This window comes from Nyctibius grandis, chromosome 13 (genome assembly GCF_013368605.1).
Source record: "Nyctibius grandis isolate bNycGra1 chromosome 13, bNycGra1.pri, whole genome shotgun sequence".
NCBI lineage: Eukaryota > Metazoa > Chordata > Aves > Nyctibiiformes > Nyctibiidae > Nyctibius > Nyctibius grandis.
In genome coordinates, this window is record NC_090670.1 from 462,614 (window position 1) to 479,309 (window position 16,696).

Consider the following 16,696-nt stretch of genomic DNA (forward strand, 5'->3'; position numbering starts at 1 on the left):
CGATGCGACCAGGCAGGCGGTGGGCTTGCTGGGGTGACCAGGCAGCTGTCTCCATCTTGGTGCCCAGTGGCTGCTGCACGGGTTCTGCCCCAGCCTGGCCGGGAGGGAGCGAGGGCAGAGGCGCCTGGCCCGTGCCTGCCCGCACGCCTTCCTGCGGGACCTCCTGGTGACAGTCACTGGCGTGACCACTGGTGGCCGTTCGTAGCCATGGCTTCCTGGGAAGCAGGGACCCTCCTCCGGGACCCTTCCCTTGTCCACCCAGGATGGGGGGACCAGGCTGCTGCCACCCTGCCCATGGCATTGCTGGGCTCCAGGGGACGGGGGCGAGGAGCCAAACGCAGCTCCCTGGTCAGCGGCCAGCGCAGGGCTTCGTAATGCCATCCAAAACAAGCGTGCTCTGGTTTGTAAGGGCTTTTTTCTGGTGAGATTTCCTTAAGTAAGAGAAGACATACATCAGTGTAACCTCCTCCCGCAGGACACACTGACAAAATTAATGCTAATACTGATAGCCCCCCCCCTCCTTTTTTTTTATTCTTATGCTCTTTGGGTCACCCTGACCCGTTCTGCCTGGGCTGTTTTACATTTGTTTTGAATGTCGGTTTAAAGGCAATTGTTAAAAACATGCATGCTATGAGTTTGTCCACAGTTATTTCTCCCACAGTAGAGAGGCAGAGCATTTGAAAAGGCTTCCAAGCTCCAAACAGTTGTTTTTAACCGCCTGTTAATTACCAGTCACTTGTAGGGTATAATAGAGCCGCCTGTGACCAGCAGAGCCGCAGCTCTCAGGATGTTTAATGGGAGGAGGAGGAGGTGACACGCTGAATACCTTATTTAGGACTCTGCTTTGGCACAGAATGGCAATACGTCGAAGCACTTCATTATTGATTGAGATCACCCTGACCTGCAAGCTGAAATCCATTAAACAGAATCTTCTCTCCCAATCAACACTGCAAAGCCCAAGAGAAGGAGAAGAAAAAAAAAAAAGAGAAAAAAAAGGAAAAAAAAAGTGATAATGGTGGGTTTGTGTGCTCCATCCTGGTGCACTGTCCTCCCTCTCCGGCAGCACCGGTTCCTGCTGCGAGCGCAGGTGCTCGCATGGATCCTGCCGGCCCCGTGCACACGCGGGCATCCCGGCCCCCTGCCCTGCCCCGGCCTGGCCCCGCACGCCGCTCAGCAGCTCCGGGTTTAAGGCACCTCCTGTTCACACTGTGGTGGGGTGCGAGGTCCCGCAGGCTGTTCCATCGTGCGAGCCTCTGCCGCGGCTGGAGCTGGCAGCCCGCCGTGCTGCGGGGCGTCTGCCGTGCCCCTTCAGCCTGGCCGCTGCTCCGTCCTGGGGCAAAACCTCCCAAACACGTAACGTCCAGTTCACTTCACTGATGGCAGGGCTGGAAAACTACTGCAGTAACTGCCGATGGCCTGTGAAAGCCCAAGGAGTGGGTGTTTAGTCCTGATTCAGGTCCAGTTGCTGTGGTTAAAGTAGAGCTCGTGTCTCATAAAATCCCCTGGTACCGAGGTAAGCGTTTCCAGCAGTGGAGAATCTAACACGTTTTTGCTGCACTGTTGCAGGAGTTAATTACATTCAGTGTTGTGACAGATGTCCCTGTTTTTCATCTTGTCTGTCCTTCATTTCCAGCAACTGGATCTTTATTACGGCTTTGCTTGCTGGGTTGAAAAAGCTGCTTTCGCTGAATTTCTGTCCCCGCAGCGGGTATTTGTTGGCTGTGGCTTAATAACCCTTCAGCCTTCTGCATAGCCTGGGTAAAATTCTGACATCTTAAAGATGTTTTCCCATCTTTTCATTGTTGTACAGACTTCAGTAGCCTTTAATTTTCTTTTTGGAATGAATGTAGACATTCGCTAGCACAGCCCTCGTAAGAAACAAACCTGTCTGATGTTGTTTCAACACTTATAATTACTTTTGAGATGTATCACCTGGGTGATGTGAATCAGTCAGCCGTACCATCTGATTATATATCTTTCGAGTTTTTTTAATTCATGTGGGCCCGACTGACTCAGATTGATCTTAAATGTCTGCTATAGCAGTACTATTATAATTATCAACTAAAATTATTGTGCCAGAAAAGACTGAGAGCTTGACAGGGTCTGGTTTCAACAAGCCACACGCTGGTGTTAATAAAAACTTCAAAGAACAGGGTATAAGTCACTCCTGTTTCAGCTTCTCTGACACTCCGCCTGCAGCTGAAGCCAGCGCGCGGTGCTGGGGCTGGAGGGTTGCGCTGTCGTTGCTAGTGCAGAAGCAGTTTTCTTCCCGGTCCCCAGAACTTCCCCGAGCCCCAGCACTGGTGACAAGTCCGTGCTGGAGCCGGCGCGCTCCGTGCCCAGCCTCGGGGTGGGCAGGTTAACTCAGAGCCTGCGTCACCGACAATCCTCCGCGCTGCGCTCCCTGGACGTGTTCGCGCTGGGCAGTATTTTATCGTGATGCCGTATAGTTGTGTCCTCTAAGGTTGCTTTCAAACCCCTGCGATGCTCTCCCAGCAGGAGCTACCACCAAAGAGGGGTTTTGCACAGGTGACAATGTGAGCTGCTCCTTACCCCTGAAGCTCTTCTCCATCTCATAACATCAGCGTTTCGGTGCTCCGTGGAACAGCTGCTCCTGGAAAGCCCAGACGTGGGGCTCCTCTGGTAGGGGCAGTTACCATCTGCCTTCCCTGTGCTCCAGCACGGAGGGGTTGGAGCCACCACGGTTGGTCACTTGCTCTCCTCTTACTTCACTCAATATTTTTCAGTACTAGATAAAGCAACTTTAAGAAAAAAACTTAACATTTAAACCAAGCCATGTGTGTGTTTTGTACAGTGTGGGTTTGGCTCCATTTACACACACGACCTGGTGGGCACTGGTTGTTCATCTTGGGAAGATGCAGTTGGGCTGCGCTGCAGCCCCGCTCTCCCGCTGCTCTCGCTTGGTTTGGTTACTCTTTTCTCCTCCTTTTTTACAGAGCAGCCCGTCTCCGTTGCTCATACAGTAGATCATCCAAAGTACACTACTTAAAGATCGTTTTGAATTGATTTACAAAGCTGCACTTTAACTTGACGTTTTTATGTTTCGCTGCTTATTTTTCTAATTAGAGCTGAAAGGAAATCTGAGATAAGTATCATGTAATGAAGGAGCCAAAACCCCAAGGACAATTGGTTTGATGTTATATTCTCTGCTTGAATTAAAGGATTCTTTTTTGTCTCTAGTGAATTAGGGTTTTTTGGCGTCGGTAAGGGGTGAAAGTTGTTGCTGTCTGCAGGGGCCTGCCAGCCTGTGTTGTGCCGAGCGCTGTCATCAGGTAGCACATGAGGTGAACACTGACTCCCTGAGAACTTTGGAGTCGGGCATCTGACGCTCCTGGTGTCTCTTGCTCGCTGACTGGCAGCTGTAATTAACATTTGAATCGAGTCACCTCTTCCCTCCTTTCCCAGTTCTTCCTCTCCATTTCTAAGTGGGAGCTGATGTGAGACCAGTCACGGCTGAGGATGTGAACAATCCTTGCTCTTTTCCATATAAGATTAATGAGCAAATGGATTTCCTTGCTCAGCGTGTGCTCCCTGTTGTCCTTAGGCGAGGTCTGTGATGCTGGGCACTCTGGGCGGCGTGCACGGAAGGACTAGCTGCCGCTGGCCATCAGCTTCCCCTTCCTTGTAACTATAAGTGATGGAGCTGGAGGTCAAGAAGCCTCGTCTTTTTTTTTATTTTCGAGTCTCACACTAGAATGTGTCATTCCCACAGCCCGCAAGCTGAAGAAGCTGAGTAACCTGAAGACACAAGATGACGCCGATGGAGCCAGCTCATCCAGCCCCACCGAGGAGCAAGCTCCCAAGATGGTGATGACGCACATCGATGGGTATGAGTGCCAGCCCATCTTCCTCAACGTCCTGGAGGCCATTGAGCCTGGCGTGGTGTGTGCCGGCCACGACAACAGCCAGCCAGACTCCTTCTCCAACCTGCTGAGCAGCCTGAATGAGCTCGGGGAGAGGCAGCTGGTCTACGTGGTCAAATGGGCAAAGGCTTTGCCAGGTGAGGAGGAAAACTAACAAATCCCATCCCTTCCCTGGCACGTTCCTAAATCCAGGGGACACTCGCCCAAGGAACTGTGTGATGGTGGGACACAGGCTGCAGACCAGCTCCTCCAAACCCACCCCAGCCGATGCAAGCTTTATGTGCGGTTTGATATGACCAAAGGAGGAAACTGAGGCAAAATAAGTTTGCCATTATATGCCAAAACCTGGTGATGAAATGCAGTCAGACGTGTGATGTTGCCAGGAATTCAGCAGTCCCCCTCGAAGCAGCTTGGCCGGGGGTCCGGGCGGGGTGTTACTCTGAATAGGTTTAAATGCAGAATTCTATTTCTTATATTCTGGAGTCAGAAAAGGTTCAGCTAGCTTGTGCAACCAGGGACAAAGCATGCTTTCTGTTCTGGCTTATCTATGTCAGACATCAAGATTTCTTCAGAAAAGTGCACGCAGACACCACCGAAGGGGACAGGAAATCCGGGGGCTGAGGTGGTGACACTGCAGTGGTGCTAGTGGGAAGGGAGAGGGCTGTGAAAAGCACTTTCATCGTCACAACCCCCTTCATCAAAGGCTTCTGCTCCCCCGTACTGCACCTGATCACCGACCCCAGTGTGTGGTGGCACGGTGGTGTGAGCTGCTGCACCGCTGCCCCCGGGGCAGGTGCCTGCTCTGCCGGCCACGCATCTGGGCAAAATTAATGCTGATGATCTTCCGTCTGAGCCGTCACCGCTCTGCGGGCATTGCAGTGTACCCGCAGCCCCCTCCGCCGGCCCGGGGTCCCTTCCAAGGCCGGCTCTCCTGCGTGGGCGCGCTGGGGGGATGCTGCCTGGCTGCCCTCCCTGCCCCGGAGCCGGTGCTGGCCTCACCGTTAGCATCGCTGTGCCCCAAGCGAGAGGCAAAGCCAGTTTGGCTCTGGGCACAGCTGGCGGCGATGGGCACAGCTGGCAGCACCGGGCCGGCTGCAGGAGCGGGCGGCTGTGCCCAGGTGCTGCCTTCCCTGCACACGCTGCGGCCGCCTCTCTTTCTGGGTAGGCGTGCAGCATCCTCCCCCCTGGCGAGAGGCAGTTTGCTGGCTGTAATTTGTGTTTTGGTTAGTACAGCAGAGGTGTTTCAGCTCCCGGGTGCGCAGGTCGGCTGGGCAGCCTGGCACTCGGCAGGCTCGGGGCGGTGTGGGCGAACGCGTGCAGGGGGAGAAGTAATGGAAACAAAGCCCCAGCAGTTTAAAACAGCGGGATGCAGTTGTTCTGACCAAACCAGAAAGATCTCACAGGGTCTGTTGGGAGATGGGAGGCTGTGTAATGAGCACGGTTGCCGGCACGGTGCGGTGGGAGCAGCCCAGAGGGCTCGACCCGCCGCTGCTGCCTCGGCCGTGAGCCTGAGCGTGCCCGAGGCCGGGCCAAAGCAGCGGGTTCAGTCGCAGCGGGTGTTCCTGGTGCCGAGCGGGCAGAGCTGGCTCTGCCCTGCCCCGAAGGAGCCCGGCAGCGGGCGGCAGGTGCCTGCTGGACGTGCTGCGGGGTCCTCGGCAGGTCTGCGGGGAGGGGGGGATGTTACCCCCTCCTCCCCTCTCCCCAGTAATGGAGCACATGCGGCACAAGCGCTGGCTTAGCTGAGCGCGAGCAGCCCTGTGTGTGTTGGTTCAGGTATATACCAGCGGGAAGGGGCAGAGGTTTTACTTTCCAGTGACTGGTGCTGGTGGGAGGAGGGGGAAGGTGCACCTGTGGTAGAGGCAGCCTCAGCCTGGCCGTGCTGGCATGGATTAGTATTGGTTAATGGGGGATTATTAACCTTGTGTCCTGCGTGGAGCATCACCTGCGTACCGAGAGCGATCGATGTGCCGCAGGGTGCTGCTGCACTGCCAGCGAGGTCTGTGATACCCTAGACACAAGACTGCGCCAGGCAGGAGCATTCCTGGATCCTGCTAGCCTGCAGTAGCAGTATCAGCCCCTGTCCAGGGGAGAAAATTGTAACGTATGGCCCTTTGGACCCTGCGCAGTTTAAATTCTGCGTAGGAGATGGTAGAGTCAAGCTGTGGGTTCCCTGGAAAGGAAAGATTAAGTAACCACAGCCTGCCAAGAAAGCTGCTGAAACACAGAATTAAAAAATCTGATTAAATCCATAAAATCTGTCCTCTGCGGAGGATGTATTTTCCCTTTTCCACATACATAAATTCAGCGAAGGTGTTACAGTCAGCTTAGATCAGCACTCAGACACATTAGTTTAAAGATCATTTTGTCTGGCAGCAAACAGGACGTGTTCAGTTCATTCCCGGAGCTGTGCAGAACCCGGGCTGCAAACCATGACCGCTTCTGCTGAGTCCTTTCCGTAGGAGGGATCTTCATTTGGGTCTCTTCAACCTACGCCAGGACTAAAAATTTAACACTACATTGCAGCATTGGGTTTGTATTTGTTCTCTTTTACAGCGGTTTTGGGCACACACCCTGTGAGGTGCCTGGAGGGGGAGGTTCCCAGGAAACCACAGGTGTCTGCTTCTGAAAGTCAGTTTTGTTTCAAGGCATTTCAGCTCCGAACCTGGAGGCAGCGGTTCCTTTTCACTGTGTTTCTAACTTGCTTTTGTGGAGAAGCAGAAAGCGAACTCTGAGTCCTGTAGCACCAAAACTGGTGTGTTCAGATGCTTTTCCTTAAACACCGATAAAGCTCGTGCAAATATTTTTTTTTTAGTGAACATAATTACAAAGTAATGAACAAGTGCAGCAAAATCCTTCTCACAGCAAAGAATAGGAGCAACAAATACTTGCAGAAATGCCTTGAAAAGCTGGTACTGGGGTTGAGGGAAGGGCAGTCCTAGATGGGAACTAGTGTCTGCAGCTGCCTGATTGAAATAACACACGGTTTTCTTGAAACCAGGTTACATCTGGCTGCTTACGAGTGTGGAGGTGGCGTTTGTGCGTGTGCTGTGGCCATGCCTGGGATTAACTGTGAACCACCGTCTGGGAACACTGATTTGAATTTAAGGGATGTTTTTGTTTAGTTTGCCGTTCAGCAGAGGTTTTCATACTCGTTTTCATAGTCATTAGATAGATGCAGTGTGTGTTTGACAGAGGAACCGAAGCAGTCTGGTAACGGTGTGATGGGGCCGCGGGGTTCCTTGCTGGCGCCGAGCGTTATACATTAAAACCCATTTACATAAATTTGGTGAAGTCCTAAGGGTTGAAAATAATGGAAGTTTTTCGGCTTATTTCCTTGAGTGCCAGGATTGCACCGAAGGAGGCGGCTGGTTAAGGAGGGCTTGTTTCTGCCTCGGTGCCTGGAGACTGGGATACAGTTAATTGTGTGGCTGCTGGGGCTCCAGCTCCCCTCCAGCTGATTTATTTCTGTTGGCAGAACAAGGCAAACAAATCCCCACCGGCCGTTTGTTTCACTCGCTCTTGACACACCATCTCACCTCGTCATCATGGATGTTTTGGAGTGGTGGCTGTGGGGTTCCCCTGTGCGTCCTCGGGGACTTGGGGAGTCACTAAATCCATCCTGCTGTGTCCGTTCTGCCCAGTCCATTGCAGAATGATGCTTGGTCACCTCACTGGGTCTCGCAAAGCCTTCACATACGATTTGTGAAGGTCTGTGAGGCTCTTAGGGGGAAGATGGCATTTATTGCCCCTTGTCACTGCCTGCCTTTAAAACGCTTTGCTGCGTGTTTTGCTCTGTCCCCTCCTGTGTCTGCAGACCCCCTTTCTCCCCTCCCAGCTGCAGTTCTCGGCTCTGCCTGGGTCCCGTTGCCCATCGGGGTGGGAGCTCCATGCTGCTGGCACTGTGGCTGTGCCACCCAGCTGCGCCTGTGTGTCCTGGGACGGGCTGAGGCTGGGCTGCAGGACACCTTGTCACGACAGGAGCGCTGCGGCAGAGCTGGAGTCTGCACGAAAACAGTCCTGGGAGCTGCAGGAAGCCAATGTTAATTTGTAATGTCCCTCTCGTTTTTTAATAGGGTTTCGCAACCTGCACGTGGATGACCAGATGTCAATAATCCAGTACTCTTGGATGGGCCTCATGGTTTTTGCTATGGGCTGGAGATCTTTCACCAACGTCAACTCCAGGATGCTTTACTTCGCTCCGGATTTGGTCTTTAATGAGTAAGTGTGAAATAACAGCAATCTGATAGTGTGCTTTGTCCGGGTCAGACTAGGTGAGAAATGAGAACAAGGGGTTTGCTATCCTGTACAGCTTGAGCAATCCTGCTGTCAGAGCTGCCCACAGAGCATAGGAGGGCCCTGCTTTCCCCCTCTCATTGCTCTACAGCAATCTCCAGGAGCAGTAAGGAGAGCTGCAATGTCTCTCCTGCTCCTTCTTCCCTTTCCCTCCGCCTTGCCCTGGGTTTGACTTCCACCAGGGCAGCAGCAAGGGCCGGTGCTGGGCGTGCAGGGCTGGTGCACACAGAGCTGCCGTTGTTCGGAGGGGTCTGAGCACCTGTTTGCAGCTTGGCTGGTCAGCTGGAGCGAGCAGAAACGGCCACACACGTTGTTGTGTGTTCTGATGGGTTCCCTCTGCTGTACCACCAGCTTAGGCTTGGGGAGGGTTTGTTGACACTGAGGTAGAAGAGCGTAAAACCAGTAACTAAGCGCAGCAGAAGGCAAACCCACCCCTTCCCTCCGAGAGGCCGAGCTCAGCTCCTGTCCCTCGCGGGCAGCCACGTTTGGTGAATCATCGCCGTGGTTTTTGAGGGGGGCTGAGGGCCAGACGAGCCCTGCAGGTCCCAGGGGTTGCCGGGCTGGGCAGAGGGGCCCTCACCACACACCGCAGGCGCTCTCACCTCCCCGCGTGTGTCGCCCTGCCAGGTACCGCATGCACAAGTCCAGGATGTACAGCCAGTGCGTCCGGATGCGGCACCTCTCGCAGGAGTTCGGCTGGCTTCAGATCACGCCCCAGGAGTTCCTCTGTATGAAGGCTCTACTCTTCTTCAGTATTAGTAAGCACCCACCTCCTTTCCTCACCGCAGCTCCCATTGCTGTAGGGGACCCCCGCACATGGCTCCTGAGCGGGGCCACAGCGCTGCCGGTTGGTACCGTGCCCCTCTGCTGTAACGAGGGCTCAGCGTGGGTCCTGGGGCGAGCAGCAGCCCGGCGAGCTGATCAGTGGGGGCCATAGCAGAGCTGGTGGGTGGGTCTTTCCTCCAAGGTCCACACTGACCACTTCTTCGGCCTTCCTCTTGCCCTTCTATCCTCTCCGCTCTCTGGGCAGCTCTCACTGTTTCCTTCCCCTGTTCCATCCAGTTCCAGTGGATGGCCTGAAGAACCAGAAGCTCTTCGATGAACTTCGAATGAATTACATTAAGGAACTTGACCGTATCATCGCTTGCAAGAGGAAGAACCCTACCTCCTGCTCTCGGCGATTTTACCAGCTCACCAAGGTCCTGGACTCCGTGCATCCTGTAAGAGAGGACAGTGAAATGTCCATCTATGCACATAAGAAACAATATCAGATAGAAGCTTTGTACAGTGAGAACAACTGGAACAACCTCCCCAGGGTGGTGGTGGTCCCCATCCCTGGAGGTTTACCTGATGCGACTGGGCAGGGCGCTAGGTCGTCCCATCCAGGCTCCCTTTCCCAGGGAAGGCTGGACGAGGTGACCTTTCGGGGTCCCTTCCAGCCTGGGCTGTTGGAGGATTCTGTGATTCGTTGTGGTTTAACTCCTGGCACACCTTTGCAGGGACGGTGCTGCGGTGTGCTCCCAGATTGAGTGACAGGGAAAAGGCAGACACCAGCTCTGCTGAGGGAGCGAGAGTTGTCTGTGTCTGTCACTCCCTGCAATGACCACTCTCGTGCTCGGGTTTGTGGGCGTCCTTTTTTAGCAATGAAAAGCTCTTTGTAGGTGATACTTCCCCATCGTCAGCCTAGCAGAACAGCTCAGTCTCAGTGCCCCCAGTGAATCTTCTCTGATTGCAGGGGTGAAAACAAATTCTCTGTTTGTGACTTAAAGTTGTACTGGTGACACGTGAGCGAGACCTTGCCCCTTCCCTGGGGCTCAGCTCCGTGCCCGTACAGTTCTGTGTCTACCAGCAAGAAGCAAGTCTTAATAAGTGCAGCCAGCAGCATCTGCACACAGTAAGACAAGTGTCTGTAGGAGTGAGAAAGTGCTGGTTTTATACATTCCCGTTTTTGTGGGACTCAGTAATGTCTGAGTGTGAAGGACCACGGCAAAATATGCTCCGTGCTGCCAGGCTGGGTGGTTCCCTTGCTCCTCCTCGGGGTGCATCCCGGCCACCTGGTAACTGCTGGCCAGGCAGCGATGGTCGGAGAGCAGAGCAGGTCCCTCTGCAGCGAGGTGCAGCCCTGGCCTGCCGTGCCCGCTGCCCTCTGCGCCGCGCCTTCCCGGGGGAACCCCTTCTGGCTTAACAACCTTTCTTCCTTTCCCAGATTGCCAAGGATCTGCATCAGTTTACATTTGACCTTTTAATTAAGGCACATATGGTGAGCGTGGACTACCCTGAGATGATGGCCGAGATCATCTCCGTGCAGGTCCCCAAGATCCTGTCTGGAAAGGTCAAGCCCATCTACTTCCACGCGCAGTGACCTTCTGGAGGGACCTCCCTGCTCTGCCGCCCCACCGCAGCCATCTCCTGCTGTTGTTTCTGCACTACTGTCCTGCAGTGCCTTGGGGAGTCCCCTCCGCAGAGGCGGTGTGCCAAGGAGACGGACAGTCCCCAGCGATACCTGGGATTCCTGAGGTACCTCCGAACCGACCTGCCCGCCCTCGGCGGCTCGCCGTGCTGGGACAGGACTGTGGCACGGGGGCAGCGGCACCACGCCTGCGCTCTCTCGTTTGTGTGTTTTCCACAGTGACTTTTAGTGGCCCAGGGCGACGGCAGAAATGCCAGCAGCTGTTGGGTTTGGGTGTTGTTTTAAAACCAGAACAAGACAAGCAGCAGGCTGAACCTGTGAGTTTGGGTGTGGGTTACTTCACTGGCCTCCTTTGGGGCTTTTTATTTGCATTGTGGTGCTGGGAAGCAGAGGAGTTAAAAAATTGCAGCAGAGAAACAGGGCTGAGATGGGGGACGAGATGGATTTTGCAGCCTGATGAATTTGCAGGACCCGCTGCTGGGTCAGCTGCTGTGCAGCCACGGTGGGGTCTGCTCTGGACACCACGCTGCTGCTGTCCGCGCCCCGCAGCCCACGCGTTTGCATTGCTGATGTTGGCTGGTGGAGCCTTACGGGGTTGGCAGCAGAAGGGCTGGAGGGGCAGGTGACCCTTGGAAGTCCCCAGAGGTGGTGGTGGTGGATGGGTGCTGTTTTCCACCTGGGATGTTTCTCCTGAGGCCAGTGGAGCTGGATCTCGGTCTGCCCCCCGGCCCCCCGGGTGCTCAGCAGTCACCTTCCCGTCCGTAACAGCTGCTGCTCCTCCAGCACGGTCGTACCCACCTCTGCAAGTGCCTGACGTCCTCACACCTCCTGCTCTGCCCTCCTCCTGTGGGCGCCCGCAGCCCCTGCCCAGCCCCTCACCAGCTCGGCTCCTCCTGGCTGCCCGCAGACCCCACGTTTCCAGCCACACGACTTATTTTCCCTTTATCCCAACGGTTCTTTCTGATGCTGGCAGACGAGCGCCCGGGAGCAAAGCAGCGGGGCTGGGACCTGCCGGAGCTGCGAGGCCACGGGACCCCTGCGTTGGTCCTGCCCTTTGGGAGGCGGCTCTGGGGATCGTAAAGGAAATGCCGAGGAGACCTTCTGCCCTTCCGAGCGGCGCGCGCGGCTCCTGCTAATGGGGGTGGTTGATGGCAGCCTGGGGGACACCGTCCCACGTGCACCGCCTGTCCCCAGCAGCTCCACGTGCCGTAGGGGTGGCACAGCCCATGCCCCGGCTGATGGATGAAGGTGCCCTGGCTCACAGGGTGCTCAGTGCATGGCCAGCAAACCGCACAGGCTGGGGGGCCGCAGCTCCTGGGGGTATCTGGGGAAAGCAGGCGTTGTTTGTCGGGCGTGAGTGTTGGCTTGACGCCGTTTCATACCCCCGAGCCCTGTCCCCCCCCCCAGGGCGCCGGTGTGGTACCCTGGCACAGATGCCACGAGCACGAAGCAAACGCCGGAGTCTGGAGCAGTGACCCTGATCAGACGCATCCACCCCATCGCGCTGCATTTCCCCGTGTAATGGCAGCTCCTTCCGTTTGCCAGACGTCTCAAAGCGAAGGGGATGAGGTTTGGGCCAGCAGAGAACAGTGCTGATGCTTCTGCTGCTCGGGCCGTTCACGAGCTGAGCGTTACCCTCAGCTCTTCAGGCAGATGCCCCCGTGGCACGTCTGGGCTCTTTGCAAACTCTCAGCAAGAACAAACACTTAATTTTCCTGATGCTTTTCAGTCACGCTGTGGGATTTTCATTACGGGCAGGGGTAAGGAAACAAACCCAAAGCTATCGAAGGGGAGGGTCTCTCTTTACAGCTGTTTGTCGTGGGTTTTCCTGCCCTGCTAGACACGGCGCTGATCCTGCTCTTCCCCCTGAAATCCCTTCGTGTAGGTGGCAACAGACTCTGTAGATAATGTCCTGAATGCCAGCTAACAGCACGGTGTTCTCTGTGGCTTCTATTTCAGAGGGCTGCAAGCGTTTTAAATGTTGATATGATCTACTGACATTTGCAAATGAACCAGTTAAAAAAACCCTGCTGGTGCGTTCCTCTCCCCTCGGACACGGTCTGGCTCTTAGCAGAAGAGCACAGTGAGCAGCGGGGTGGTGGTGCCCGGTCTCTGTCATCACCAGGAGGGTGTTTACGAGCCATCGGAATAGCTCCTCTTGGAGAGCTTTTATCTCACCCCAGCTCACGTTGGTAATGTTTTCATTAGTTAATGAGAGTGGAGATACCCTGCTGGGTGCTTTTCTGCTGGGAGACTGGGAAGAAATCAAACTTAACAGGGATTTGCATGCACTGATCGCTGGTGGAAGCACAGTGCTTCGGGAGGGAGCAGGAGCGCAGGGCAGCCCCCACCACAGCTACCCCGAGCCCCGCGCTGCCGGGCTGCTCGGTGCCTCTTCAGCAGCAGAGTGAACTTTTCTACTCAAAAGTTGAGGTTTTGTGATGTTGTTAGAGGGGTGACTGGAGGATGTGGGAGCGAGGATCACCAGCGCCGGTGTGTGTATCTGCAGCGGGGGTTAACACTGTTTCCTCGTTGATTTTCATGGGCTGCTGCAGGAACTGGGGAAAAAGGAGGCGTAAGACATACCAAAGCCCAGGTCCTGCCCTATATCTTTGTACTTTGTGTTTCCTTCTGCGTTTTCTTGTCTACTTTTGCTTTAATAAAGCAAAGAGAATTTCACCATCTTCTTCACAGTCATGTAGAAGCTATCAGGCCCTGGGAGAGGGGCCGCCCTTGGCATCGCTGCCTCGCCCGGCCGGGGAGCAGACGTGGTGGTACCCGAGGTGGCACCCGAGGTGTCCCTGCCCCAGGCGAGGGGCTGTTGGTGCCCCGGGCAGAGCTGGCCTCCCCCAGAGCCACTGCCCGCACGGGCTGTCTCTGCAGCTCCCTGCTACGTGCAGCTGCTGCTCTGCTCCCTGACCTCTCTCCCGAGGTGCTTCAATAACATAATATATGTTAAACATATATATATTAAAAAAAGCACGCCCCATTTTATACTGCTACAGATACCTGTGGAATGTGATGCTCTAAGAGAGTTTCTTTTCTGATTGCACACTCACTGCAACTAAGTTTTCTTCAGGAGATGAGTCAGTCTGTGCCAATAGTAATGGAAATTTTTAATTTAATAATTTTTTCTGGGTAGGTGCTGCCCAGCTTTCAGAGGTCTGTCCTTTCACGGCGTGAATGGAGCGGACACTGGCACAGGCTGGTGTCGGTCTCTGCTTCTCCAGCTTTCTTGTAGCTGATCCTGGTTAGACAGGGATAGTATTTGCACTTGGGGGACGGCGCAGTGTCCTTTATTTCTGCCCTCTTTGACTGCACCAAGTGTCCTTGCACTTCAGGGCAGAATCCTGGCGTTACAGAGCGGCAGCTGTTTTCTAACTGTTTCAAGGCAGACTTTTCGAGGCACGGAAATCCTGGCTTGTACCGTAACGACTGGCCAAGTCGTGTCCTGCACCGTCACGTCCTGGTGCCCGCTGCACGGGGGGACGGCGTGGGGCTGGAGGGGGACGGTGTGGGCCTGGAGGGGGCTGCAGGGGGATGATGTGGGGCTGGAGGAGGACGGTGCAGGCTGCAGCCCTCCCGCGCCCACCTACGCTGGCTCAGCTGCTCCCCGGCAGCACGGAGGGACTTTTGCTCGTTCCCTTTTAAGATGACAGGGGAGCCTGCACTTGTGATTCAAGCAGTAAACACCTGCACCACACGTAAAACCACGGTGACTTTCTACTAAGCTGCTCTCTGTGCCGGGTATTTTGTGTTCCGTGGCAGTTTAATGCTGTTTTTATTTGTTAACATGTCTCTGTAATAAAAAGAGTTCTCTATACTGATATATTTTGTTTTCTTTGCGAGAAGCCAAAAAGCTCATGGCTGGTGCCTTTGTGCCTGGGGGGGGGGACTCCCAGCCCACAGCTGTAGTCATGGAGGTAACAAAGCGTCGTCTCTGCAGCCGCTCGTTTGGCCGTAGCTGGGTACGGTCCGGAGCAGACGCTGCAGGGCTGCCAGAGGAAAAGAACAAGCCAGGAAGACTTCCAGGTTATTTATTTCCCACGGTGAGGGCTGAGCTTTCAGCCTCCTGCGTGTGACAGGGAAAAGCCTTTGCCTGGTCTCGGTGGGACTTTGCTGCATGGGGAACCTTTACCCCTGCGGGATGTGCAGCGAGGGCGAAGCTTACACCGTTTTATTACTGTTGCAATCGTATTACAGGTGCAACTTTAGTCTTTTTCAGCCGCCTTTCAGAAATGGCAGAGTTTTGGCCAAATTAATAGCGTCCGAGGGCGAATTCTGCTTCTAGAGAAGGACGTTAGGTGGGTTTTAATCGGAACTGAGAACATGGAAGCGGAGCCCTGCAATGTTACACTGCCCCCGAGGCCGGCGGGAGGCGGAGGGTGCCCGGGGATGGCGGTGCCTGGAGGGTGTCTGTGCTCGTGGGCGCAGAGAGGAGCCGGCTGGCAGCCGGGGTGAGGTCAGAACCAGCCCCGCTGCGTGAGGGGGAACGAGAATCCTCCCTTTGGGGCTGTGCCGTGCCGTGGGGCAGACCTTCGCGCTCGGTGTTTGGCTCTTCTTTGTAATCTTAAAACCTGCTGCTGTTCCGAGTACAATACAGGCAGAACTCCTTTGCTGGAGCCCTGCTCTGTGCGTGCGTTCGGCTTTTGTTTGTTACGTGCATGCAATCGTTACCCGGTGTGACGAACACTGGCTCTCGAAGGGGCCAGGAATAAGGGGGTCGTTTTTCCGTGGCCGAGGCTGGACGTTGGGTCATTCATGGGCTATTTTCCACAGTCAGATTTTTCTATTAATCACACGTCTGAACTGTTACTTCATTTACACATCAATTGACTAATCCTTTCGTATATGCCTCTTTGGGTCTTTTAAATTGAATTCATTTGATTAATGTATTTCTCAAAGCAAGGAGCTAATAAAGGCCAGTGTCCTCCTCCTCCTTGTTGTTCTCGGTGTCTTTATGAGCAGTTGTAAATCCATTCTGCTGGAACTTCTTTAGAAAATTGACCCACGCTCTCCAAGCAATAAACAAGCCTGCTTATCGGCCCACTTCTTAATTCAAGGCACAGCTGTAAATACTGCACAGGGTCAGCGGTTTGTTCGCTGTGAGACCAACCAAAGAGCTTAGAAAAACAAAATAATACCTCATCAGCCCCCAAATATCCAGCAGCGTCTGGTGTGTAATCGCGCAGCGGCGGTGCGTGTACCAACACCCCCCAAGCTGGCAGCACGAGGTACTTTTAGCAGCACAAAAAGCCCTGCCCGTGTGGGGTCGTGCCATGTTTAGTTGGCTGCAGAGACCCTGGTGCCCCTCTACTTGACTCACGGTTAAACACGAGGGTGTTTTCAAAATTCATCCTTAATTGACACATACTGAAAAAAATCCACCCCGTTCCCGGGCTGCGGCGCCGTCCCAGGTACCTGGCACCGCGTTAGCCCCAGTGTCCCCCTATCAAACTTTTACTTGGCCACCTATGTCCCCCGGGACGTTCTGGGGCCACCAGTCCAACGCGTCACGGTGTGACAGACCCGTCCTTCCTGTGGCTGTGCGAGGAGTGAGGGAGCTGGTCTGGGTCTGCGGAGGATTGGGGCTGGCCCAAGGGCATGGACCAGGTTCACTCTGTCACGCTCCTGCCACATCATGCATCCACCCACCACCACGTTCACCGTGACCTGCAAGTTACACTGAAATTGCTGATATTCCTGGTTGTTTCTAATAGTGCGTGAGATGGGGGGCGTGGGCAGGGGGGGCTCGGTGCAGCCCAGAGTCCCGAGGGATGGGGGAAAGTGCCTTGTCCTTGGCAATGGTCTTGCTCTGGAGCAGAAACCCACTTCGTATCCACAATAACCATTCAATTTAGAGCAAGCAACACTTTTCAGCAGGGAGGAGGGCTTGCTGGGAGGTCTGAGAGGGCTGCAGGGCTGGCCCGTCTGCTGCAGGATGGGCTCAAACAGCAGAAACCAAGGGAGGAATCGAGGAATCAATCTTGTTTTTTTTTTTTTTTTTTTCTTTCTTTGGCTGCAGACACCTCATGTCAAGCAGCCCTAAAAGAGCTCGGTGCTTTGAAGCAGTTTACTTGCCTTTGTCCTCAGAACAGCCAGTGGGAAA

At 54.6% G+C, this 16,696-nt stretch overlaps 1 protein-coding gene across 1 annotated transcript in view; it reads left to right on the top strand.

The window, feature by feature from the left end:
* The window catches only part of AR (androgen receptor), a 39,522-nt gene extending 23,996 nt beyond the window's left edge, over window positions 1–15,526 (top strand). Inside the window, exons 4-8 of the mRNA XM_068411787.1 lie at window positions 3,734–4,021; window positions 7,958–8,102; window positions 8,805–8,935; window positions 9,240–9,397; window positions 10,384–15,526. Coding sequence (XP_068267888.1) covers window positions 3,734–4,021; window positions 7,958–8,102; window positions 8,805–8,935; window positions 9,240–9,397; window positions 10,384–10,539 — 878 coding nt within the window. The 3' untranslated portion in view covers window positions 10,540–15,526. The remainder of the gene's footprint in view (window positions 1–3,733; window positions 4,022–7,957; window positions 8,103–8,804; window positions 8,936–9,239; window positions 9,398–10,383) is intronic.
* Window positions 15,527–16,696: the final 1,170 nt, after the last annotated feature.